At 36.3% G+C, this 27,103-nt stretch overlaps 1 protein-coding gene across 6 annotated transcripts in view; it reads left to right on the top strand.

The window, feature by feature from the left end:
* The window catches only part of ARHGAP32 (Rho GTPase activating protein 32), a 282,949-nt gene that overhangs the window by 192,860 nt on the left and 62,986 nt on the right, over nucleotides 1–27,103 (top strand). For all 6 annotated transcript variants that reach the window (XM_057552728.1, XM_057552731.1, XM_057552730.1 and 3 more), the window contains 5 exons: nucleotides 2,349–2,486; nucleotides 4,879–4,971; nucleotides 5,864–5,986; nucleotides 7,544–7,621; nucleotides 19,157–19,238. In XM_057552728.1, the coding sequence (XP_057408711.1) occupies nucleotides 2,349–2,486; nucleotides 4,879–4,971; nucleotides 5,864–5,986; nucleotides 7,544–7,621; nucleotides 19,157–19,238 (514 nt within the window). The remainder of the gene's footprint in view (nucleotides 1–2,348; nucleotides 2,487–4,878; nucleotides 4,972–5,863; nucleotides 5,987–7,543; nucleotides 7,622–19,156; nucleotides 19,239–27,103) is intronic.

Raw genomic sequence — 27,103 nt, 5'->3', positions numbered from 1 at the left:
TGACCCAGCAATCCCACTCCTGAGCATATACCCAGAGAAAATGTTAATTCAAAGATACATGCACCCCAGTGTTCATAGCAGCACTATTTACAATAGCAAAGACATGGAAGCAACCTAACTGCCCATCAACAGGTGAATGGATAAAGAGGATGTGGTATATTTATACAATGGAATATTGCTTAGCCATAAAATATAATGAAATATTGCCATTTGCAGCAACATGGATGGACCTAGAGAATATACTAGGTGAAGTAAGTTAGATGGAGAAAGTATGATATCACTTATATGTGGAATCTAAAAAACAATACAGATGAATTTATATACAAAGCAGAAACAGACTCACCGACATGAAAAACGAATTTATACTTACCAAAGGGGAAAGGGAGGGGGAGAGGGATAAATTAGAAGTATGAGATTAACAGATAGAAACTACTATACATAATATAGATAAGCAACAAGCATTTACTGTATAGCACAGGGGACTATATTCAATATCTGGTAATAACCTATAATGGAAAATAATTTTAAAAATAATATAACTGAATCACTTTGCTGTACATCTGAAACTAACATAATACTGTAAGTCAACTATATTTCAATTTAAAATATCCAGAGCTTTGAAATAAAAAGTCGACATCTGTTTAATCTCTGTGATGGAGATATACATATGTTAAATTAATTTTTGTAATTTTCTGATATTTGAAGTGTTGCATAATTTTTGAAATGTTTTGTGTGAAAGAAAAAACATTTGCAACTATGCGATAAGTTATTTTTCTTTTTTTCTGCTTTGTTGTTCATTTTTATTTTTTATTTTTGCCATTCCAAAGGAACAAGTATTTAACCACCTGTTGTCACTCAGGAATGCTTTGGGTAGAAGGCAGTGGTAGAACTGAAAAAACAAAGGCGCTTACTTGAGCGAAGAGTAAAAGAACAACTTTCCATAGTAGAAGAAGAGCACTTAAAAATCATGTAGGCAAGAAAGGGAACATTTCACACATGGAAGAAATGCAAGTGATTGAGCATAACTGGAAGCAAAGACACGGCATGGAGGAGTAGTGAGTGGGATCACACTGCAAATTTAGAGAGGCCCAGACGATGCAAGCCCTGATATGTGCAAGTATGTTTGCACTTAATCTCGTGGGGCAGCGGTTCCCAACTCAGGCTGCTCATCAGATTAACTGGATCTCATTCCGGATTTATTGAACTAACATTTCTTAGAATAGGAACCAGGAGACTGTTCTTTAAAAATATCTGACACATCTGTTCTCTTATTTCATTCTAACAGCCCTCTGAAAGAGGGAGGTGGTATTGCTTTCCGTCTGTGTAATGGAGAATTGCAGTCCAAAGTAGGACTAGACAAGTTTATCCTGTTAGTCATGGACATACCTGTGTTTAGAATTCAGCACCTCTCCCATGGAATGGTACCTTCTGCTTCTGCCCCGTCTGGCGGAGGCAAATGGAAAAGAGCTACAGTAGAGATGTTTCCTGCAATTCGGAGATGGCTGCTTTGTCTCCCAGCCCCTCCAGATTGCTATGAGATGAAAGCCTCCATGTAAAAGTGGATTGAACTGTCAAACCAAATGGTGTGGAGTGGGGACCAGCTCATCATTACTGCCCACGGGAGCTTTTGAAGGCCTTTTGTCAGTGTGACCTGACAAACTTTGTATTTTGTGTTGGGGGAGAAGATCAAAAGCAGGGAGGTCAGAAATGATGTCGGTCCTTAATAAAGCTCGGGCTACAAAGTGATAGATTCAAGAGAAACTTAGAAGACAGTGTGTAATAAATATGCTCTGTGAGCAGATTTTCATTTCTAATGAGCTTGTGAGTTTAGGCAAGGAAAGGAAGAAAGACTGAGAAGTGGGGAGATATAGTGGGTTCTAGATAATATATGCACACCAAATGCTTCTAGATGAAATTTCAGTAGTATTAATTTTCAGTGTATTTCCAGTTTCAGTCACAGAAATGTTCATGGTAACTGATCAGTGACCTGGTTTTATTTTTCTTTAATTTCTGGTAATATTCTCCCACACAAAATCATTTTATGGTTCTTTCTGTGGGTTTAAGGTCACATGCTATCTTCCCATCTACCAGTTATTATTCCCAAGGAGAGCCAGTGGGCTTGATCAGTGGTAAGAAGAGGTTTAGTGGACAGTTCTAGCTTATTTTCTATTTTTGACATTTTAATATAATATAACTTACTATAGGGTTTTGGAGTTTAACTATTTATTGTCAAGTTAATTAGTAAATATAAAATCTCATGAATAACATATCGTTACAGAACAAATCCTGGTTCCTAACCATTCCTAATAGAGACAAATTATAGGAGTCTTTTTTTTTCTTACTCATAGGGCAAAAGTTGGATCGTTAAAAGAAGTTATGAAGATTTTCGGGTACTTGATAAACATCTTCATCTGTGTATTTATGACCGACGATTCTCCCAGCTCTCAGAGCTTCCCCGTTCTGAGGCCCTGAAGGACAGTCTAGAGGTAAGCATTCAGTACTTTGCAGAAGTAATCACTATAAATTAGCAGAATTTTTTTTGCCAGTATACTAAATAAAAGCTTATATTGAGCACTCAGGAAGATTCGTGGGATTAATTATTTCTTAACTGAAAAATTAGTAATGCTGTTAGGATATTTCGAATTGAAATAGGTTCAGTGTATAATTTTATAAGAAGAATCTCATATCTTAATATATAAATGGGCAATATATATGAGCAGATCATTTTTCAAAGAGAATGCAAAATATAGAAGCAAAAATATGGAAAAATGTTGACCTCACTAATAATCAAAGAAATGTGTATTCAAATGATGCTGTTTACTCAGTTTATGATGGCAGGCTGTGCCCATGCACTTATTTCCACTCCTGCCAAAAATTTCTAGTAAAAATATGAGAGCTTTTTTTTTTAATTTAAGAGGAAAGAGATTCTTTTATAACATCAGAAAATAAAAAGAACCATCAGGGAATCAAAACTTGTGAGGAATCTTTGAAAGTAGATGGGATGAAATTTAAGGGGGCAAGAAAATACAGCATAAGAAACTTGTACAGGAGGACTGCAGAGGGACAGGTAAACTAGAAATCTTCAATGTGAAAACCGAATAAACGAAGTAACAGAAGAGCAAACAGAGGGCTTTCGGGCTTCCCTGGTGGCGCAGTGGTTGAGAATCTGCCTGCCAATGCAGGGGACACGGGTTCGAGCCCTGGTCTGGGAGGATCCCACATGCCGCGGAGCAACTAGGCCCGTGAGCCACAATTACTGAGCCTGCGCGTCCGGAGCCTGTGCTCCGCAACAAGAGAGGCCACGATAGTGAGAGGCCCGCGCACCGCGATGAAGAGTGGCCCCCACTTGCCGCAACTAGAGAAAGCCCTCGCACAGAAACGAAGACCCAACACAGCCATAAATAAATAAATTTAAAAAAAAAATTAAAAAAAAAACAAAAAAAAAAACACAGAGGGCTTTCAGAAGCATAATTACCACCCTCAGAGAGAAAGTGAGGCAGTCACATTCATGGAATGAGAACAGAGTTTTAAAAAATAAAATAATCAGAGATCTTAGAAATGAACATGTGGTTTTAAAATTAATTTTAATAATAGCAAATCTTAACAGCTGGACTACATGCAAAATGGACATAGATGAAGAGAGAATTAGTGAGCAGGAAGGGCCAGCTTTGTAAGAACACAGCCCCAGAAGGGACACAAAGTTGTGAGAGAATTGTTGGGAATCACAGAGAATAGATCCAGAAGTTCCTCCAAGTTCCTGTTCCTCTTGTAGGAGTTACAGGAGGAGAGAGTGGTTGGCAGTAACTAAAAATATAATAAATTCCCCTAAATTAAAAAAGGGCCTGTTTTCAGATTAAATGGGCCCATTAAGTGCTAAATATAATAAGTGAAAAGGCACACATCTAGAAACATTGTGGTAAAATTTCAAAATGCCAAAACAAGAGAGGAAACCCAAAAGGCTTCCGGAGAGCAAAAACGAGGTTTTTCTCAACGGAACAAGAAACGTATTGGCGTTAGACTCCTTGGCAGCCACAGTGGATGCTTGAAAACAGTGGAAGTCCTGAAGGGAAGCCATTTCACATCTATAGTTAATTCCCAGGCGATCACGTAGTGAGGGCAGAGTGGAGACTGCAGTCATGCAAGAACTGACACCGCGACACGGAATGTCCTCAAACCTCAGGAATGTCCTCAAACCGCAGATCCTTTCATACCATAGAAAGGCTGGACGTCTCTCTGCCTCCTTTTCCCTGTCTGCCTTGTCTGTTGTGTATTTCTTTCTCAGACTGTCTCAGAGCATGACCACTCCCAACAGGGGCCAGGTTCTCATTTCTTTTTAAGACAGCAGCCAGACTGAGCTGAAATTTTGTGTCACGGTTCCTAATTCCTGCAGCAACTCCTGTTAGGTCAGCTAATGTTGGGTCCCATTCCCGGACCCATCCGTTGACTCGTGGTGTAGGATCACGTACGAACTGTCCTGCCATGGCTGGGTGTGTGAAGACTGCAGCAGGCCTTGAAGAAAGCATTTCAGAGTAGCAAGGGGAAGCCGGGTGGAAAAGCAAGTATGTCTCTGCTATCGTTTTACACTTTCAGTACAAAAATAGAAAGAGAAGGCAACCAAATTAGAAGCTGTACAGTAGTATGAGCCCTGATGATGAGGGGCTAAAGTGAAAGTTCTGCACCAGACAGGAAGTTATGTAAATGCCTGTAATGTCAGTTCATGGAACTGTTAAGCCTCTGTGAAGAACCTCCGTAACTATGAAAATGCATAAAAATCTGCAGATTTTTTTTCTCCCAGAAACAACCAACTCACACCAGTTTCTTTAACAAAGAGTGTAGTATCTTTATTCTGTTACCACTGAATCTTCTCTTTTTCTTTAGTCAGTCACTCAGATGCTTATGGCTTACCTGTCCCGCCTTTCAGCTATTGCTGGCAACAAGATCAATTGTGGACCTGCCCTTACTTGGATGGAGGTATTAATCCAGTTCATCTTTTATTAAAGTTAATTTTTAAATTCTCTACTTAAGAAATTTAATATTAATTTTCATAGCTGTTGAGTTTCAGGAATTGAATAAATGGTGCTTATTCTCCTCTTCTGGAAGATAGATATGTGATACATTAAATATTTTTCATCTCAAATCTTTCTTTGATAATCCAGGAAGCTAATTTTAATATTATTTTATGAATCACAATGACACCTGTTATTTTTGTATTTAATATATTAAATAATATTGATATATTAATGTATATACATTTAGCAAGGTGTATGTGTATATATATGTATATATATATTTAATTGGCTTAGTAACTGAAAATAGTTTTTAGTCATTGATGAACAAGAGACAATTAACCTTTTAAAGAGTCTGATTTAAGAATGTCTTGAGTGATAGAGTATCCTCCTGTCAATAGGTTAGGTTTTTATCCTTAATTTGCATATGTAGAGTTACATTATTCTCTCCTCTCAGTGGAAATTGGGAAGGCAATGAAAAGTAGAAAGAATATAGACCTTAGAGCCAGGCCAACTTGCCCTGAGATCTTGGTTCTTCATTATTGGCTGTGTGATCTGGGACAAATTATTTAATCTCTCATAATTTACATAACCTCTTTTAGCTTTAGCATCTTCATCTTTAAATGTTGATAATGATGATAAGTATCTTTTAGAGTTATGAAGATTAAAGTGTGTATGTTATATGTATAATACAATGACTGGCCTATAGTAAGTACTCAATAAGTGGTGGGTTTGTTTTTTTTAAAATATTCTTTGGGTTATGGTTTTTCTAAGTCAAGTTGAATTACATAGATACACAAAGAAACTTGCAAGTCCCATGTCTTTACCCATCTCATAGTACATTTTCTTTGTTACAGATTGATAATAAGGGAAATCACCTTCTAGTTCATGAAGAATCATCCATTAACACTCCTGCTGTTGGTGCTGCCCACGTTATCAAGAGGTACACTGCTCGGGCCCCGGATGAATTGACCTTAGAGGTAAGTGACTAAAGCTGCCGTGTGTTAGCTCAGTCCCTGCTATCTTTCTAGCCTCAATTATAGCTGTTGCAATCATTTCCTTAATGAAAAGCACCAGGTTTTTCTGTGCATCATTGTCCTTCAGCCTGGCATGCCATCTATTTTTATTTTAATGACTGTACTCATTCTTGAAAATCCAGCTTAAATGTCTCCCATTTCTTCTAGGAAGTCTCCTTGATCTCCTTCCCTCTACTCCATGGAAATACATACCCCCCAGAACCTGCACTGAACGTCATTCTGAGCTGTTCTCAAGGCTTATCTCTGATATGTCACTTACTACATTCAATCATAATTGTTCTCCTGTTTGTCTCTGTGAGCTTCTTGAAAGCCAAATCCTCTTTTGTCTGTGTGTTTTTAGCACCTAAAAACAATACCCAGTGATACTTTCTTCTCATTGTTCATAGATTGAGGTAAAGACCAGATGAAAAGTGAAATGAACATTTCTTGCTATCAGATGCAAAAGGAGGAGAATTAAGTTTCTTCCTTTAATATTGGCTGATGAGAGACCAAAGAAAATGCTGGCAGTTATTCAGTTTAAGAGGAAGCAAAGTATAAATTTTTACTGTATAGAATTCAAACTGTTCTCAAACTAAATTTTTAGCTCTATACACAAAGGAATCCTTGGTCTTGAAAGATACCATGTCTGTTAGCAAATATGGTTCTGTGAAGAGGACTTTCGTGACTGGAAAAATTAGTTGTGAATATACAAAAAAAATTCTTAAAGCAATATTGTGTACATTAGCAACATTGCTCTGAAGTGCTTAACTGGTTTATCACAGAGATCATCAGTTATTTTGATTGAAGAATACAACTTCCTTTAAATATATTATTAAAAACTATTATTGCCATTTTCATACTTACAATTTTGTAAAAGTTTGTACAAACTCATTAGTTTGTCTTTTAAAGTGAAGAAAGTCAGCTATTTAGTGGGAATGTTATATTGAACCATCTATTAAAAGAAGTGTAGTTGTCATTCAGTTTTACATGTACTAAGAATAACCCAGTAATTGTAGACATCTTAGAGCTTTCCTATATGATGAAATAAGATATGTCAAATGTTTAGCACAGTGCCCGGCACATGGTAAGTGCTCACTAAATGTATTAATAGAAGCTGCTGTTGTTCTAAATATGAGTATTTAAAATTGCCTTTTAGATTCACTATAGTGAATCTGATCACCTTTAGTAACAGCAGTTAACAGAGTATTTTAACAGAAGTAATGATGGTATGATGCCTGATGTTCAGACATCTTATGCTATCAATCAGGCTTTCTGAAGTTACTACAGGTGTTAGTTGGACCACAGTCTTTGTGCTGCTTAACTTTTTGTCAACCTCTCCTTAACCAATGGTTAAGATTATTAAATTCCTTACAGAAAGAAGTGTTAATGTTTTACCAGAAATAATGAGCCAGAAAATAAGATAGTACTTTACCGTTTTGTTATAGTTAAGATTTAAATTCTAGACAGACAATTGCTTTAAAAATTGATTTAAAACGTTTCACTTTAAATTTTTTCTCCTAGGTGGGAGACATTGTTTCTGTTATTGACATGCCCCCAAAAGTGTTAAGCACATGGTGGAGAGGCAAGCATGGATTTCAGGTAGGCAGCAAAGAATTTGGTGTGGAAAATTCAAAGATCGTTTTTTCTTTCAGTAATATTTCTGTTTATAATATGTGCTGGCAGTGGACTTTGTCATCAGAAATTTTGTCTGCAGTGATAAAAAAAAATGTAGATGATGTTAGACGTGGGTTTCCTTTTCGAGTTACTGTTGTGGTTGTTTTGATCTCCTTCTTCTTTCCTGTGTGGTGGTGCAGCCAAAGTGTGAGCAGAATCACATGCCTGGTGGCCACTTCTAGGTTATCGGGACTGTGCTTCTGCCTTGCTTTTCACCGTGGTTTAAAGTCATGAATCACATATGTTTTCTCTCTAGAATTAAGTCAGTTTGATCAATATTTTTTTAATGCATTGTAACTGTTAATGTAAACAATGTATGAATTGCAGAATAACAGCAGAATCTAAAGCTGTCTCTTTTTCCTTATATGCCTAAGTAATTTGAGACCTGATAAAAGCATATTTTAGATTGACTAGCACTAATTTCCATAGGATAGAAAAGTTTCCTTTTATCTTTTAAAACTATCACTAGAAGAGCATCTAAATATGCCTTAAAAGTGTATCCTGAATATATTTGTTGTCTATTTATAAAAGTGTTCCTAAAATGCTGCATAGATTAAATGCTCATGCTGTACAGTTAGAAATATTAATAACTATCATAGAAATATCTTGAGCTTTAAGTGCATATAAAATAAAACTATTAGGTTTTTATAAAATGTATTTTATCAAAAATAATCATACACTTTAAAACAGGATAGCATGGTGGTTAAGAGCATGGGTTCTGGTGCTAGATTGCTTGGTTTTAATCTTGTGTTATGTTGAGCAAGTTATTTTACTTCTCTGTGCTTTAGTTTCCCCAATTGTAAAATGGGGATTGTAGGACAATTCTTAATCTCATAAGATTATCGCAAAGATTAAATGTGTCAGGATAAAATATGTAAAGTATCTAGAGCAGACCTGATGCATATTTTTCACTCAATAAATGTTGATTTTTAAATGTAAATAATTCAGTTTTTTATTTTGCAGATTTAAGTTTATCTCTTTATCTGTTATAAAAGCATTTATAGCAATTTAATTTGATGATTAAAAGCAAAAAAATCATCTTTATTACCCCACAAATTTTCTTATTTGTATAATTTGCAGTCCTTCTTTATCTGTGCTCTGATTTCTTAATTGTTATGAATAATTGGTGCTTCTGATTAAATATAAAACTAAATGGAAAACTGGTGTTACCTCTTTTTCTTATTAAGAGGTCAATTCTCCATGTTCATGGAAATGAGCTATAAATGTTAGGGTCCCAAAGATGATCAAAAAGTAAATTTGGCTTTAAAATGAGTTATGTTTTATTCTTGATATTGCTGCCTTTCTTATAATCTTAGACAAGTCACTTGCTTTCTTAGACAGTTCCGCTTGTAATCCCGTCAGTCCTTCTTAACATTTTAATTCCATGATTGCAAAATAACGGGTTTTCCCTTCTTTCATATAACAGATATTTATTGAGTATTGACTCTGTGCTAGGTATAGATTTATCTTTCTAACTTTTATTTAGAGTTAAAAATTAGTTTATTCCCCAAACAAATTATTTAATATAAAAACAGGTTTTTAAGCTTTCAGGACTGATTTATAATTGATAATGAAATGTTTTTCGTACAGGATTGCTGGTCTGTTTAGACTGTGTTGGAGTATGACTGTGAGAAGAGGAGTTGCTTTGGGGGCGTGGGGGCTCCCGTGAAACCAGGAGCAGGTCTTTAAATGTCACTGTCAAAACTTCATTTAAAAAAGGAACTGAATACTTTAAGGGAAGGACCCACACAATTCAGTCCTCCTCGCTCCTGTCTCCAAGTACAGTCACACTCTGAGATACTGGGGTTAAAGGCTTCAGCATAAGAATTTGGGGAGATATTATTTAGCCAGTCCCGGATGGCTAGGTGGGTGGGGCCACTCTTAGGGCTGCTTGAAGGCCTTTCCTGGACTCTCTCTCATAGACTTGATAAAGAGTAGGGCCCTGCTTGAGCCAGGCTGGCTCCTAGGCCAAGGGCAGGCAGAGTGTAGGGCTGTTGGCCATGACTGCAGAGAGCTTGAGGGCCTTGGGATGAAGGAGCCCTGGGAATGACTGCTTCATGGGTGCCCCTCCCCACCCCACTGTCCTCAGGCAGCATCTGAGAAGGGGCCAGTGGTACTCACAGGCTGGTACAGGGCCTTCGTTTCACTCATGGCAGAAGGCCCTCTGGGCACTGACACCGTGCCCCGAGGCAGGACGAGGAGGACAAGCGGTACTGGTCCCCTCCTCAGGGCCTCGCAGATGAGTGGGAGGTTCTGAGCCCAGCAGGACGCCCTAGGAAATCTAGGAGGGGCTCCTGGAGGTGGTGACTTTGAAAGGCAGAGTCTTGTGCATGTCTTCAGAGGAGAGGATGTCCAGATGACCTGGGTAGACCGGCTAGACGTGAAGCAGCCATGTGACCGGTTAGCCAGCTTGACCTGTCCTGGTCACACAGATGGACTCTGTAAACTGAGCTTTGTCAGTGAGCCATGAAGGAGGAAGCACAGAGGCAGGAAACCTGTCTTCCTGATACAGTAGCAGGAGACGAGGGGCTGGGCTTGGCCTTGGGGTAGCTTGGACAGTGGTCTTCCGGGAATCAAGGCCATTTAGAGCTGACCACTCTCGGGAGAGAGGGTGAAGGGGAGCAAAGATGTGGGCTGTTGCGTCCCAGGATGGAGGCCAGCTCTGAGCTGTGGCGCTCTGACCGCTGAAGGGATGTGTTCTGGGAATGCGGCGTCGGCGTGCAGGCAGGTCTGCTCAACCTGATGTGTTTATAGCGTGTTATGTGGACTCCGCTTTCCTTTTTTCTCAGTCTCGTGTGTTGTTTTCTCCGGCCAGCTGTCGGGGCATGACAGGGTACGTGTGGCGTGCGGAAGCCTTTCCCTCAGAGCCCTGTGAACTGATGCTGTGCAGTTGCTGGCTTGTTTTATTTTTTTTTATTATTTAAAGATAATTAACAGATTTTATCATTCAGTACAAGTTTACAGAATAGTTGACCAGATAATACCCAGAATTTCATATACTCCCTGCCCCACACATGTATACAGTTTCTCCTATTAACATCTTGCTTTACAACTCATTGGATAGAATTGGCAAAATGCTGAACTTTATTACCCACAAGCTGATTAGCAGAGTTTACCTACAGCACAGTGTAAGCACTCTTTCTAGAAAAGTGGTCTGAGGAACACCGGGGCCAGAATCACAAGGATAAGAATACAGTGTGTCAGTATCACATCCTCCTCCATAATGATGGAAACAGTTTTGGGGTTTGCTTTTTGTTACCTTTAATGAACCAATATTCATACATCATTATTAACTATAATCCATATTTTCATTAAGTTTCACTCTTTGTGATGTATATAGTTCTGTGGGTTTTAACAGATGCATAATGACATGTATCCACCATTACAGCTTCATACAGAGTAGTTTCACTGTCCCCTAAATCTCCTGTGCTCACCTATCCATCCTTCTCTCCTCCTAACCTCTGACAAGCACTGATTGTTTATTGTCTCCATAGTTTTGCCTTTTCCGAAACATCGTATAATGGGAATCATATGGTATGTAGCCTTTTCAAACTGGCTTCTTTCACTTAGCAATATGCATTTTAGGTTCCTCCATGTCTTTCATGGTCTGATAGTTCCTTTCTTTCACTGTCTAATATTCATTATTATGGCTATGCCATCATTTATTTTTCCAATCACTTATTACAGTGCATCTTGGTTGCTTCTAGTTTGGAGCATTTATGAATAATGTTGCTGTAAACATCCATGGGCAGGTTTTTGTGCAGATGTGTTTTCACCTCCTTTGGGTAAATACCATAGAGTGCACTTGCTGTATTGTATGGTAAGGTCATGTCTAGCTTTGTCAGAAACTACCAAACCGTGGTTTAAAGTAGTAGTTACCGTTTTGCCTTCCCACCAGCAGCGGCGGTGATGGTGCTCCGCGTTCTCATCATCATTTGACAGCTCTCAGTTGTCGTTGTTGTGGTTTTAACCATTCTGATAGGGCTGTGATGGTATTTATTGCACTGTTCTCTTAATTTGCAAATAAAATTAGTCCAAGGAGTAGCATTTACCAATATAGTTAAGGGTGCTATACTGCCATCTTCACTTGTTACCAATGTTACCATAACTCCTGCTCTCCCTTCAGCACTGATTCTCGAACTTTACTTGATACGCTTATGACATGTTACATGGGGAACACGCTAAAACATAAAATCCTACGACCTAAGCCCTGAAATTCGGTTTCACTGGTTGTGGGATGGGATTAAGACTGCATCTTTATCCATGTGATTCCGGCCCAGGTGTTCCTCAGACCACTCTTTTGGAAGCAGTGCTTACTCTGAGCTGTAGGTAAACTCTGCCAATCAGCTGGTGGTTGATGAAGATCAGCATTCTGCCAGTGTGTGTGTTGTTCTAACCTAGACCATAATTTTGCTATGGGGACAGAAGGATTAGTTCATCCATGTGTTTAAATTATACTGTGACTATGTTTCTTTTCTTAAACTTCTGGGAGTAGGAAGTGTGAAATTATATTAACTATAGTAATTTGAAATGCTGAAATCTGTTTTTTACTTGTCTTCTAAAGAGTATATTGAATCTTTTACCTTTGTTTTCTGAGGTGTTTCATCATATAATCTGTACTTCAGCAAAAAAAAAAAAAAAAGCTCTTTGCTTTTTCTTTCTTGTTAAAAATAAATGTCATCAGCTTTTGTACTTACCTGGGGACCGTGGTTGGAAATGTGAGGTGAGGTGTCTGGAAAGTCTTTTTTTCTTATGTAAAAGCCATAACACAGATGTCAAATGTTAAAATCTTTGAGGATTATTTGTTTGTTAGTGCCACGTTTGGCAAAATTTTATCTGGGAGCCACTGGCATCAGAATGACCCAAGAAACATGTTAAAGCCAGATATTACTAATCAGAATCTCCGGGGATGGGGACAGGAATCTGAATTTTATCAAGTTCCTCAGGTGATGAATAAACACAAAATGTGAGAACCACTGACCAAGCCTCCCATTGTTTATCCTGTGCACAGATAAAGGAAGAAATTAAACACAGTTTAGTGAGTGTTCTCCTTTCCCCCCAGAAAATCTTCTAAAACGTATTTGGGATACAGTCAATCTAAGAGATAAAATACCATTTAGAGAGTGACAGAACTCTGTACAGCTCATGTTCTCTTGGTTCTCCACAGGATGATCAAGGATCGGCTATTTTATTTTTCAGAGTTACCCCAGAAGGTTGTGTGAGGACTTCTGTGTACAATGACAGAGAAGCAAATCTTGGACAGTAAACATTCCCTTACCTCAGGAGTTTAATGTGGTTCCAAGTAGCTTATTTTCAGAAAAGTATTCTTTATCCCAAAGGGAAGATATTTGGAAACCTTGTCACTTGTAGTAAGTAGTTTAATAGAGGAAGACAATTTACCCACTTATTTATATGAAGACCATCATTTTATGTACGGAATTCAAAGCTACACCTTTTCATTACTCAAAATTAAATAGAGCAAAATATTTCCTCTCCAGTTAAGTAATGGGAAATCACATACTGTAATTTTTCATCTGTAATGTTATAGAATTTCAAGGGAAGAGGGAGTATGTGGTACTCCAATATAAGGAATTGTAACACTTCTTGGTGCTCTTACGTGTGCTTTCTAAGTGCTTTCCATTAACCTTTAATTCTCACAGTCTATGAAGAAGGTACTATTATTACCTCTCTTTTACTGACAAGAAAACTAAAGCCAAAGGGGACTAAACTACAAGCCCATTGTTATTTCGCTGTTTAGTGTCAGAGCTTAGGTAGAAATTTAGGCATTCTGGGCAAAGAACAGATCATAGTAGTAATTTAATGAACCAGTAGTGGCTTCTGCTTGTCTACATGTGTGAATCATAGATTTCTATATTAGAAAAGATGGTCGTGGATCATCTGGTCCTAAACTGTCATTTTAAAATTATAGAAATCCTGAGACAAAGGAATTTAGATAGATTGTTCTGATTTACAAAGACAGTAAGTCAGTGATATAGCCAGAACACAAGCTTGGTGAGTTCCAATTTTGTATTTTTCCCCCCTTGGATCACAAAAATTTGTAACTTTTCTTAAATTATTTTCTGTGTTACTTACTGCAGTTTTTTATTTTTCTTATTAGTGCCATTAGCAGCTGCCACTGATGTTTAGAGAGAAATTAGTTTCTAGATAGCTCCTTTTGTTAATTTGTAACATCAGAATATGTCCTAGCAAATGATGCTTAAACACTCAGTTTCATGGAAATTATTGACAAAATGGCTTAGAGTAGTAGTTCTTAACCTCATCAAACCCTATACCCCCTTGTTACGATAAATAATTTCTGAAATCTTTCCTTATGATCCTGAAATGAAATTTACAAATGATATACCAACCTACAAGCGCAATTTCAAAAAAGTCAGTATAATTTTTCACATATAATATAAAGGAGAAATAAAAGGAAAGTAGTTGTGTATTTAAAATACACAGTGTATATTTAAAATATATATACTTGGGACAACTGCATGGACGTCTTGTTATTTCATATCTAGTCCACAGACCAGTAGCCTTAACATCAGTCAGAAAATATAATAAAACCCATTTGTAATAGCATCAAAACTATGAACTACTTAGGGATATATCGGAAAAAAAGATATAAAAGATCTGTGTACTGGAAGCTACAAAGCATTTCTGAGAGAAATTAAAGAATATTTTAAAAATGAGAGATATATACCTTGTGTATGGGTTGGAAGTCTTTATATTGTTAAGATGCCATCTCTTCTCAAATTGATCCCAATCAAAATCTCAGCAGATTTTTTGTAGAAATTGATAAGCAGATTAAACAGTTCATATGGAAATGCAAAGGACCTAGAAAAGAACAGCCAAAACAAATTTGAAAAAGAAGAACAGAGTTGGAGAACTAACACTAATTGATTTGAAGACTCAACTATAAAACTGCAGTACCAAGAGAGTGTGGCATTAGGGGAAAGATAGACAAGTAAGTCAACAGGACAGAATAGATTCCAGAAGTAGACCCACACATACATGGGCTGCTTATTTTTGACAGAGGTTCAATGTCAGTTCAGTGAAGAAAACATGGTCTGTTTTACAAATGATGCTGGAACAGTTGGATTTCCTTATGCCTCCAGAAATCCTTTGATTTATTTCTTGCACCATATGCAAAAATTAACTCGAAATGGATCACGTACCCAAAATGTAAAGCTTAAACTATAAAGCTTCTAGACGAAAACATAGGAGAAACTTTTGTGACTTTGGGTTAGGCAGAGTTTCTTAGATTAATATCAAAAGAACAATTCATAAAATAATAAATTGAATTTCATCAAAATTTAACACTTCTGCTCTTTGAAAGACATTACTTATAAGACAATAAAAAGACACACCACAGACCGGGAAAAAATATTTGTGATGATTATATCTGATGAAGGACTTGTATCCACTACATATAAAGAACTCTCAAATTTCAACAAGAAACAGAACTCAATTTAAAAAGTAGCAAAAGTGGGAGCAGACACTTAACCAAAAAGATATATGACAAAGAAACACATAAAGAGATGCTCAACACCAGTAGTCATTAGAGAAATGCAAATTAAAATGACAGTGAGGTCTTGTTACATACTTATTAGAATGGTGAGGATGTGGAGGAATTGGAACGCTGACACAGTTGGGGGGAATGTAAGATGCTACAGCCAATTTGGAAAACAGTTTGTCAGTTTCTTAAACATACACTGATGACATGATCCAGCCATTCGACTCCCAGCTGTTTATCCAAGAGAAAAGAAGGCTTACATTCATACAAAAACTCACACATGACTGTTCATAGCAGCCTTACATATAATGGCCTCAAGCTGGAAACAACCCAGGTATCTCATGAACAAGAGATTAATGCATAAAGAAATGGTGGTATTTGTACAGTAGAATATTACTCAGGAATAGAAGGAAAGAATTATTGATAAATACAGCAACATGAATGATCCTCAAAATAATTAATGCTGAATGAAAGAAAACAGACAACAAAGAGTACATTCTGCATGACTCTATTCATATAAAATTGTAGGAATTGCAAAGTAATGTATAGTGATAGAAACTAGGTTAGTTGCCTGGTGAGCAGGGGTAGGGGCTGGTAGGGAGAGGGAAAGATTACAAAGAGATACAAGGAAACTTTGGGGGTTGATAAATATATTCATAAATTTAAGTGTGGTTACAGTTTTATGGGTGTCAGAACTTATCAAAATGTACACTTTAAATATGCACAGTTTGTCAGTTATACCTCAATAAAAGTGGGAAAAAACTGCAGAAGCATCTGATTTAACTTTTCATGTATCTAATCCTATTGACAGTTCCTGTGTTTTCTACCTCTGTGTCTCTTACATTCATATACTTTTCTTTCTTCCTCATGCCAAATTGACTTGGGGAAAAACTACTAAATTGAAGGTTCTCTTTCTCTCCTTTAAGCCCATCCCTAACCTGTTCCTGCCTTACCTTTTTCTTCTGTTACTATATTTTTATTACCTGCTTCTCTACCCTCATGGGCCCTAGATGCTCGTCTTTTCTTTTCCTTCCATCTTCCTAGAGTAGAAACTCATTTTGAGTGCTGCAAAATATACTGAATTTCCCTCACCTTTCTCAGCCATTTACATTAGAGCTTTAGAAAATGCCACTGCAGCAGAAAGAATAATATGCTGAATATAATTATAATAATATAATTTAACATGAATAAAACAGGATGATATAGTTCATACATCATATTGTTAGAGTTCCAGTCACTTTTAACATTGGACATTTTGAGTTTATTAGAATTATTTATATTTGGTGAAATACTAGCTTAAGTATGCATCAGAAAAGTATAAATGTTCATTAACTATATTTTTAGGGTTAGTTATGTGTATATTTTCAATAGAACACAGTTTCATTTTTTATGATGGAAATTTTATAATAGGAAAACAGAATCTATTTGCTTTTCACAAGTATACAGAGTTAACTCTTTCAAATAAAAGTTATCTTAACTGTAAACAGTTACAGTTAAGAGTGATTTTGGCTTCAAGAAACAGAAGTGAACAGAAAAGGTAGCATTGCTGCAGTTGAGTCAGCAGCGTAATGATGCTAGGCAGAATTCTCTAAGATTCTCTTGGCCTTTCTTTAAGGTCAAATGATGGCTACTGCAGATCCAATCCCAATACCTACGTACGTACACAGCATAAAGAAGAGACAGAATGGTAGCAGTAAAGCTTTTTGCAGGTGCCGTGGCTACACCTGAATACAAGGAATCTGGGAAACTGAATATTTAGTTTAGCTAATATTTAGTGATATTACACTTTATAATAAAGGGAGACAGGTGAGCAGGGATTGGAATTAGGCGTTAGATGAACCTATCATGGACCTACCTCTATATATTACACAGTAGCATTTCCCCCATATACCTAGACCTGATGCATTGAGACATTCAAAAAGTGAAAGTGTAACTAGTATGTATGATACAGTTCCCCAAAGAAGATCATTAAGCTTTGTTCAGTCTTTGTGAAGAAGTGATGGAAAATTAGTTTTGTTTGCTGACAGATGCTTGAGCTTATAAACTAGGCTAGGTGCTTTCACACACATTATTGAGGTAGCTAATGTTGTCCCATTTTTACAAATTAAGAAACAGACAGATGTTAAGCAATTTGCTCCAGATCACAGAGCCTAGTAAATAGATGGTCTTTTCTCTATAGCAGATTGCAGAAAATGTTTACAAATTGAAATGAATTAGAATTTTATGGAAAGAATGGTATTTGACAGTGAGGAAACTTAAGTATACACAAGCAAAAGGTGGTAGGTATTGTGTGTCATATCCATACCGTGGAGGGACTGGAGCCCTCTAGATCTTCCAGTGGCCAGCATATTGAGATAATAAAGAATAGACAGCATTTCTCAAGTGCTTACTATATGCACTTTGCTTATACTGATCCATTTAATTCTCATAACAACTCTTACGAATTAGATGCAATATTATTATGTTTAGAGGAAGAAACTGAAACATAGAGGCTAAGTTATAAACCCGACCTAGTAAGTGGCAGACCTGGAGTAGAACCCAGGCCCTCTTAATCCTGGGGCTACACTTAACCATAAGTGATTATCTTATAACTGATTTGCATAAGAGAGAATGAGAATGATCTTTCAAGTTGATTCTTGTCTGGTTCTAACCAATCTTGGAAGAATTTCTACTTGTTATTAGTTAAATAGGAAGTTGGGTAAAGTATGATATAGAATTTCACCAATAAAAGCAAATACTTGGAGCATCATTTTGGAAGGCAATGCATATAGGAACTCTAAGACCCAACTTTCACATATTTCAAACAAAACTGATAATTTGTTAATAAGCCCTTTTCAGCTCATGATAACTAGTTACATCTTAATAATTTTAAGAACTAACATAGAATATCGATCAAGAAATTGAAGTAAGAATGCAGCAAGTGAGCATGTGAAAATAATCCCACACAGGTGGAAATTATACAGCTCAGAACTTCACGATGAATCATACTCTTGGAAGACCATTCCTTTCTTCCCCAGAGTCTGTCAACAGAGGGATGTACAAAGTGATGTAGTTTTCTTGTTTCAGCGTTAACATCTGCTGCTTGGCAGCCCAATTATATTCCCATCTAAGAAAACATCTATAAATATTGGTAAAAATTCCCTTTTTACTTTTGTTTCCTGGCTCTTTGTTTCTGTATTCATTCTGTTGGCTATGTAGTATCTTTGGGTGATCTGGAGCTCAGTATTTTACTAATAAAGCTCCTTGGGAATCTACCTAACACCATGAGCAATTCTGCTACCAGGTCAAATTGGTGTGTTTTTTAAAGCCAGAGTCTGTTACCACTGCCGGGATTGGTTGTTTTCTTCTCTTGCTTTCCCACTTATCCACGCACTACTGGGCTCTTTAACAACAGTGGATACCAGGATTTTAAGTGAGCGATTGTTTCACCAATTTATTTTAGTCTTGTCATTTTTCATGGAACCTGTGAGAGAAAGAAGAGAAAATTTGCAAAAAAATTTGAATGAGGTTTAACGTTGATTTTTTTAAAATCATATAGAGAAATCAGTAAATATGAAAATTGGCAGTAGAGGTGTTAACACAACTAGATTGAAATTTCAGCAAAGTAATTTATTAACAGGTATAAATTATACCTCTTGCACGCATAGCTTGGTATCAGACTAAATATTTTAATTGGTGTAAAAGAAGTTTGGGAAATTAAAAGGTAAAACTAGGAAAGCAGGCTTAGATATTTAGACAAATAAAACACGTAACTCTATATACTCATAGCAACAGATTGTTTTATTGTTTGTATAATTGGCATCATCAGTGATTTAGAGTCTTGGAATAACAGAATCATTGGGAGGGGCTGTGGAGCACATTACTGGAATTGAATTGGCAGCGTTCGTACACTGGTCTGTTCTCTGGTTTAAAATCCTCTTTTTGCTGCTTTTCTTCTTTAGGTGGGACTCTTCCCTGGACACTGTGTTGAGTTAATTAATCAGAAAGTTCCCCAATCAGTGACCAACTCAGTGCCAAAACCAGGTGAGTACACTTTTTCATTAATGTGGTTATTTATCAGCTGCTTAAAGATTAAGATTTTCTCTTCCAGTCAAGCACATAGCTTGTTTAGCTATTCTTTGCATTTATTGTCATAATGTGCATTCTTAATTTTATGTGGTTTTGATTTTTAATATATTCTTTTTTCTCTATTGATCATTTCACAAAGGTTTACATGCATTCAAAATTTTAGACAATTTTAAGAACTGTTTGCTCCATTAAGCTTTGTCATTATTTGTTTTTACAATTATATAGTAGGAATGTAGCTTATTAATGAATAAAATGATAAAAGAAAATACGAGATTTAAAGAACTGACGTGGAGATAGTATGATTAGCTGAAAATTAATAAATGAAGGGAATGTATATTTTATCAGTGCCTGTGAACATCAAAATTATTTTAAACAGCATTTGTTATCATTTATATAGTATGTTTACAGTGCTATATAAGTATGTGGAGTTATTTTACAGATATGTAGAGCAACGTGTTACAGGGGGTAAAAATTAAAAAATGAAAATTTTTGTTTTTATTGGGGTGATTTAATCTGGACAAATTTTACAGAATACCTCATCTGGAACTTTTTAATGTGATGTAAATTTTTGGAAAGAAAATAAAAACAAAGACTAAAAGATTTTAGAAGGAGGAGGGAGTAATCAAGTGTATTTCTGCTGATTGTATTACATTCCCTCTGCCCTTCTCTACCCTCACCGTGGGATTCCCAGTCTCTTTGCAAGGCATTTTTATCCTCTGTTAAATCCCCCTTCTTTGGGTAAACTTGTTAAACATAAAAACACTTTCTCAGTGAGTACTTATTCATTAGTGGTTGTGATGGCTGTAGTTTTCTTTCCTTGTTTAAATATGGCATCAGTAACTTAAAAAAAAAAAAATCCTATGCCCATTAGCAGACACTGCCCCATCGTCTCCCTTCCCCCCAGCCGTAAGCAACTACTAACCTACTTTCTGTCTCTAGATTTCCCTAATCTAGACATTTCACATAAATGGAATCATACAATATATAGTCTTTTTGTGACTGGCTTATTTCACTTAGCATAATGTTTTCAAGATTCATCCATGTATCAGTGCTTCATTCTTTCTTATGGCTAAATACTAGTCCAGTGTATGGATATACAATATTTCTTTTATCCATTCACTTTGGGTTTCCATTTTGGCTATTATGAATAATGTAATACTTAGTGTACAAGTTTTTGTATAGATGTATGTTTTCATCTCTTGAGTATATATCTAGGAGTAGAATTGCTGGGCCATATGGTAACTCTGTGTTCAACCTTTTGAGGAACTGCCAAACTGTTTTACAAAGTAGCTGCACTGTTTTACAATTCCACCAGCAGTGTATGAGAATTCCAGTTGTTCCATATCCTTGTTACTTTTTTTTCTGTTGTTGTTATTGCTGTCTTAGTGGGTAATAAGTGATATATCTTTGTGATTTTGATTTGCATTTCCCTGATGGCTAATAATGTTGAACATCTTTTTATGCGCTTATTACCCATTTGTATATCTTTGGAGAAATGTTCAGATCCTTTGTATATTTTTTAATTGGGTTGTCTTTTTATTATTGAGTTGTAAGTGTTCTTTATACATTCCAGATACAAGTCCTATATCAGATAATATGATTTGAAAATATTTTCTCACATTCTGGTTTGTCTTTCGTTTTCTTGATGATGTCTATTGAAGCGGAAATGTTCTTAATTTTGATGAAGTTCAATTAATTTTTTTCTTTTGTCACTTATGCTTTTGATGTCTTATCTAAGAAGGTGTTGCTTAACCCAAAGTCAATATTTACTCCTATGTTTTCTTCTAAGTTTATAGCTTTGGATCTTATATTTTAGTCTATGATCCATTTTGAGTTAATCTTTGTGTGTGGTGTGAGGTCCAACTCCATTGGATATCCAGTTGTCCGAGCGCGATTTGTTGCAAAGATTATTCCTTCCCCATTGAATTGACTTGACTCCCTTGTAGAGAATCAGTTGACCTTAGACACATGAGTTTATTTCTGGATTTTCAGTTCTCTTCCATTGATCTATATGTCTGTTTTTATGCTAGTACCACCCTGTCTTGATTACCATTGCTTAGTAGTAAATTTTGCAATTGGGAGATCTTTCTACTTTATTCTTTTTCAGGATTGATGTGGTTTTTCTGGGTACCTTGCAGTTCTATATGAATTTTAGAATCATCTTGTCAGTTTCTACAGAGAAGAGAGCTGGGATTCTGATAGGGATTTACTGAATCTGTTTATCAATTTGGGAAGTATTACCTTCTTGCCAGTATTTATTAATAAGTCTTCCAATCCTTGAACATGGGATATTTTTCCATTTGATTATTAGACCTTTCATTTCATTCAACATTTTGTAGTTTTTTTTTAGAGTATAAGTTTTGCATATCTGTTGTTAAATTTATTTTTATTCTTTTTGATGCTATTGTAAATGGAATTGTTTTCTTAATTTCATTTTCTTATTGTTCATTGCAAGTGCACAGAAATACAATTAATTTTTGTATATTAATCTTGTATCCTGAAACTTTGCTGAAATTTTGTTAGTTCTAATAGGTTTTTTTAGTAGATTTCTTGGGATAGGCTAAATATAAGATCATGTCATCTGTGAATAGAGATATGTTTACTTCTTCCTTTCCAGTTTAGATGTTTTTTATTTCTTTTTCCTGCCCAATTGCCCTGGATATGTTACATTGTTGCATAGAAGTTCTGAGAACAGGCATCCTTGTCTTACTTATGATTTTAGGAGAAAGTTCACCGTTAAGTAAGGTTTTAACTGGGGGGTTTTCATAGATGCCCTTCATCAGGTTGACAAAGCACCCTTCAATTCTTAGTTTGTTGAATGATTTTATCACAAAAGGGTGTTGGATTTTGTCAGATACTTTTTATCCATCTACTGAGATGATCATGGGTTTTTGTGGTCACTATTTTAAAGTTATTAAAATTCAACATCAAAAATTTATTGTTATTTCTTGTGCTTTATTTTTATGTATTTCTGCTGCATAAGCTTAACTTTTATTAATTATAAAGTCTTATCTTTGATAATTTTGCTTCAGAGATATACTGTTTTTAAAAATTAGCTTAATATTTGTATTAAATTGTATCAATCAAATATTATACTTTCTCATGTTCTGAATAGGAAAGTGATTTTCTAATAGTGATAACGTTCAAAACTTCTAAAACTTGAGAAAGTTAATCAGTTATTGGCAGTTCTAGAAAATAGGTTTCTGTTAATAGACCTGTATGGCATTGTTAATTCTAAATTAGTAATGATATATAATGACAGCACACCTTCAAAAGCTAGTATTTTATCTTTTGTGAGCAGCATTGCAGGGTTGGCATAGGAAAATGTGTATTCTTACTACATTTTGAAAAGGATGAAGTGAATTCTATCAGCCTCAGGCTTGTTTCACACTTTAAAACTGTCTTTGCCTGCAGTACAAATAACTTTAATGTTCTATTTATTTTTAACATTGCCATCTGTCACTGTTAGATGCCAGGTCTGAAAGATGCAGCTATAGTTTGAGACTGCAACTTAAAGCTCCCTATATTATTGCACAACAAGGGCAATAGGGAAAACTTTCCCTTTGGAACTCTTCTTAGTGCTCTCCATATGTCCAATTATTTGTGTATGTAAAAATAAAATTAATGAGTCACTGTGTCCTGACCAAGATAGCATGTATCCATGGTTCCTTAAGGAAAAGAACGTGTGTGGGGTGGAGGGGGCAGAGAAAAGAAGAGGAAAGAAGAGAGGAAGAAAGGTAGACGCTTGTCCCAAAGAAATTGGCATTTAGTTCAGTCCCCACAGGTTCTGGTTGAATGGCAGGTGAGGCTGAGGTGGGAGGAAGAGGAAGGAAGCCCATGAGGATTTCTGTGTGTTTATCCGGTGCAGCATTTACTGAGCAGTTATTTACTGGTGTCTGTCTGCACGTTTTTAGTGTTCTCAGCTGTTATCTCCTCGGATATTTGTTTTGCGCCCTTCTGTCTCCCTCCTCCTCCACATGTCAGTTACGTCTTTGATGTTGGCTCATTGGTCCTCTCTCCAGCTTGGGTGCTTTCTGTTGACCTCTTCCCTCTGTGCAGGCTTCTCTGAATTCTAATGAATTCTTCAGTTCTCATATCAGGTATTTCATTTCTAGGATCAACATTTGGTCTTTTTTATAATTTCCATGGTGGAGTCCCCACCTTCCCAACCTTATCCACCTTTTCTTCCAGAAAGAAAGAAAGAGGGGGTTTGGGGGAGGGAGGGAGAGGGCGGAAGGTGGAGAGAGGGTGAAGAGAGAAGAAAGGCAAAGCTTACTTTTGAAGCATGAGCTTCTAAAAATGAAGGACTAGGGAATTTAGACAAACCCTCCCTCTGAAAAGAGAAAATTTGGACAGAAATGTAAAAATATAATATCTCTTTGAAGCACTGGAGAGTTAACAAGGTAGTAAACAATTACTGAGCTAAGATTAAGCAGAAGAAGGATATCCAGAGACGTGACCCCAGTGTATGGGGACATTAGCCCCCTAGGGTATCAGCTGATGGAGTAGGGGATGTCGCAGCACTCACGGAACGACAGATGGAGCTCAGAGCCCAACAGGGCAGCGTTGCTGATAATGCCCCAAGCTTTGAGTTAGGAGTTTTCTCGAAATTGACAACTGATTCTAAATCGATTCTAAAATTTGTATAGAAATGCAGAGCCCAAAACACACAAGACAGTTTTGAAGAACAAAAAAGTGGGAAAATTAATATAATAGATATCAAGACTTATTGTTAAAGCTTCACTCATTAAGATACTGAGATTAATGCAAGGATAGACAGATAGAACAGTGGAAAAGAATAGAGTCCAGGAACAAACCTGTGTCCATATAGATGCTTCATTCATGCACTGCAGAGCATTGTGAAAAAGACAGCCATTTCTATAAATGTTGCTAGATCATGGAGAATTATAGATCTGTATATGAAAGGTAAAACAACAAGACTTTTAGAAGAGAATACTATAGAATATCTTCATGACCTGTTTTCATGATCTTGGGTTAGACATAAAGCAGTAATAATAACTGAGAAGCTTAATCATTAAACTTAATTAAAGTTCAAAATGTCATCGTAATATGCTATTAAGATAGTGAAAAAGGCAAATCACACAGTGAGAGAGATATTTGCAGTACACATATCTGACAAAGGTCACGTAACCAAAGTATGTAAAGAGGCAGTAAGAAAAGGACAGATAAACTGATTTTTTTAATTGAATGAAAACTCGATCAGGTATTTCACAACAAATATCAAAATGCTGAATAAGCACATGACAAGATGTTCCACATCATTAGTCTTTAGGGAAATGCAAGTTAAAAACTTTATTAACTCACAAAAACACACCCACCAGAATGCTTAAAATTTAAGAGTAGCAATACCAAAAGTTGGCAAGGATGTAAATCTGTGGGAATTCTCGTACGCTGCCAGGGAAGTGTAATGCAGGACAAGCACTGTTTGACACTGCCTACTAAGTTTGACATGTATATATACCTTGTGACCCATTCTTAGGTATATGTATAGAATGTTCATAGCAACCTTATTCCTAATTGTCAAAAAACTAAAGAACTCAAAGGTATATCCATAGTGGAATGGATAAATAAAGGCATGTTCATTCAGTGGATTCTTCTACACCAATGAAAATGAAATGAGTATGGCTGTGCAGAGCAACATGGATGAGTCTCAGAAAAATAAATATTGAGTGGGAGCAGCCTGATGTATGTGCACACGTACACTGTGTAATTCCGTATATATAAAGAGGGAGTTCAGAATCGTACGGTTCACACTGTGTAATTCCGTATATATAAAGAGGGAGTTCAGAATCGTACAGTTCACACTGTGTAATTCCGTATATATAAAGAGGGAGTTCAGAATCGTACAGTTCACACTGTGTAATTCCGTATATATAAAGAGGGAGTTCAGAATCGTACAGTTCACACTGTGTAATTCCGTATATATAAAGAGGGAGTTCAGAATCGTACAGTTCAGGACTGTTCTGTGGTGACAGAGTTTGGACAGTGGTTACTTTTGGAGAGGAGAGTGAGTAGATGGGTAGGAGAGAGGATTCTGAAGTGCTGGTAATGCTCTGTTCATCCAGACGGTGACTATACAGAAATGTAATGACGTGGAGCGTCTTTTCATGTGCTTATTGGAGAAATGTCTATTCAAGTCCTTTGTCATTTTTGAATTGGTCACTTTGCGTTTTTTACCTCCTATCCAGGTAAATATTCCTTACAGTATCGCTTTAATACACAAATGTTTGAGATTACATTTTCAAAATAGATTTTATACTTCCATACTGTGAAATACTCTGCAACCCTCAAAAGGAATGAAGTAGAAGCCTATGTGCTAACCCAGGGAATTTTTTCTGTGACGTATTGTTAAATGAAAAAGCAAATCACACAACAGTATAATCCCATTGTAAACTCATAGAAGAGGATCAGGAAGGATACATACCTAACTGGAAAGCGGAATGAGATTGTAGCTATAACAAGAGACATTTCATTTTTTTTCCTCTGCTCCTGTATTGTTTAACTACTTTACAATGATCATATATTACTTTACATAGATTATAATCTACCCTTCACCCCACCCTGTCCAAGTAGGTAATTTCTTAGGGTCTTTCTTAATGCAACCACCCCATAAAATAGATATTTTGTGATAACAGATTTATTTAATGTTTATACCTATGTGAAAAGCAGCTCAGAGAGGTGAGAGCACAGGCCTCAGCCTTGAACTTTAATGCCTGTGCCATGTGTTACTGTCCATATGCATGTCATTTGGCTTCTCTGATTTTTAATTTCCTCATCTAAGAAGTGAGGCAAGATTCTTTTAAAGATTAGAGATAAGGCATTTAAAGCCCCTGGATACTTAATAAATATCAGCTGTTATTTTTTATCGACATGTTTATTTACTATGTTATATCATTTAAATTCAGGAGTGTCTGAAACTAGGTCTATTTAGTTTATGTAGATGCTTATTTAATATATTATTTGTTGGTATAAATCTATATGCAAATATTTCACAGTATACCACTGAAACAAATGAATTGCAGTAGTTTTCATGGGACCATGGTGAGGAAGGGAGCTTCTCTGCATGGTCACTTGAATAGAGTTTGCATCACAGATTTCTGTCTGAATTTTTTTGTTAGCAGACATAGAAGTAGCTGAGGCTTTTTTTCATTTTGGGGGAAGACTTAGTAATCAGGTGTAATGCTGATGAAATCCTTATAAGTAGTTTATAAGGTAACACAGCCTGAATTTGTGGCATAATTTTGAAATTAAAAAGTCCTTGTATTATCCTTTTAGGAAACTGGTCCTCTAGTATCTTGTGTTTTGTTGTTGTTTTATTTGCAGTTTTGCCTAATTATAGTTTTTTTTCCTTTGTTTTCATTTGTTTACTTCTGGATTATTTCCATTTTCTTTCTTTGAATGTCCAGCACTTTGCTCTTCTGTAACCATGTTTCCTCATGTCACTTTAGTATGAGGTGACCACTCTATAGCAAGTAAAAAGGTTCAGGTTTTTACTTACCCGAAATGGAATGTTGTACTGAATATTCTTCCCATTGAACACATTACTTTATTACTCTGGAGGCAAATACCTTAAGAATCAGATGTGAAAATCAGTACCCTAGGAGGCATTGATGTAAGATTTAAAAGAGTTCCAAAATGCTAGAATGCCCGGGTGGTTTTCTCTCCGAATACATGGTAAGGGATACATCAAGATAATACTTTCTCACTCTGCATCAGGGAAAAACAGAAAATTCATAACATCACATATTTGCAGTTGCCTTAGAGTTTTTGAATACTGTATTTTTATTATTTAAATTGGA

The sequence above is a fragment of the Balaenoptera acutorostrata genome, chromosome 9 (genome assembly GCF_949987535.1).
Source record: "Balaenoptera acutorostrata chromosome 9, mBalAcu1.1, whole genome shotgun sequence".
In the NCBI taxonomy this organism is placed as follows: domain Eukaryota; kingdom Metazoa; phylum Chordata; class Mammalia; order Artiodactyla; family Balaenopteridae; genus Balaenoptera; species Balaenoptera acutorostrata.
Note: the sequence above shows the minus strand (reverse complement) of the source record. Positions and strands in the feature narration are given on the sequence as shown.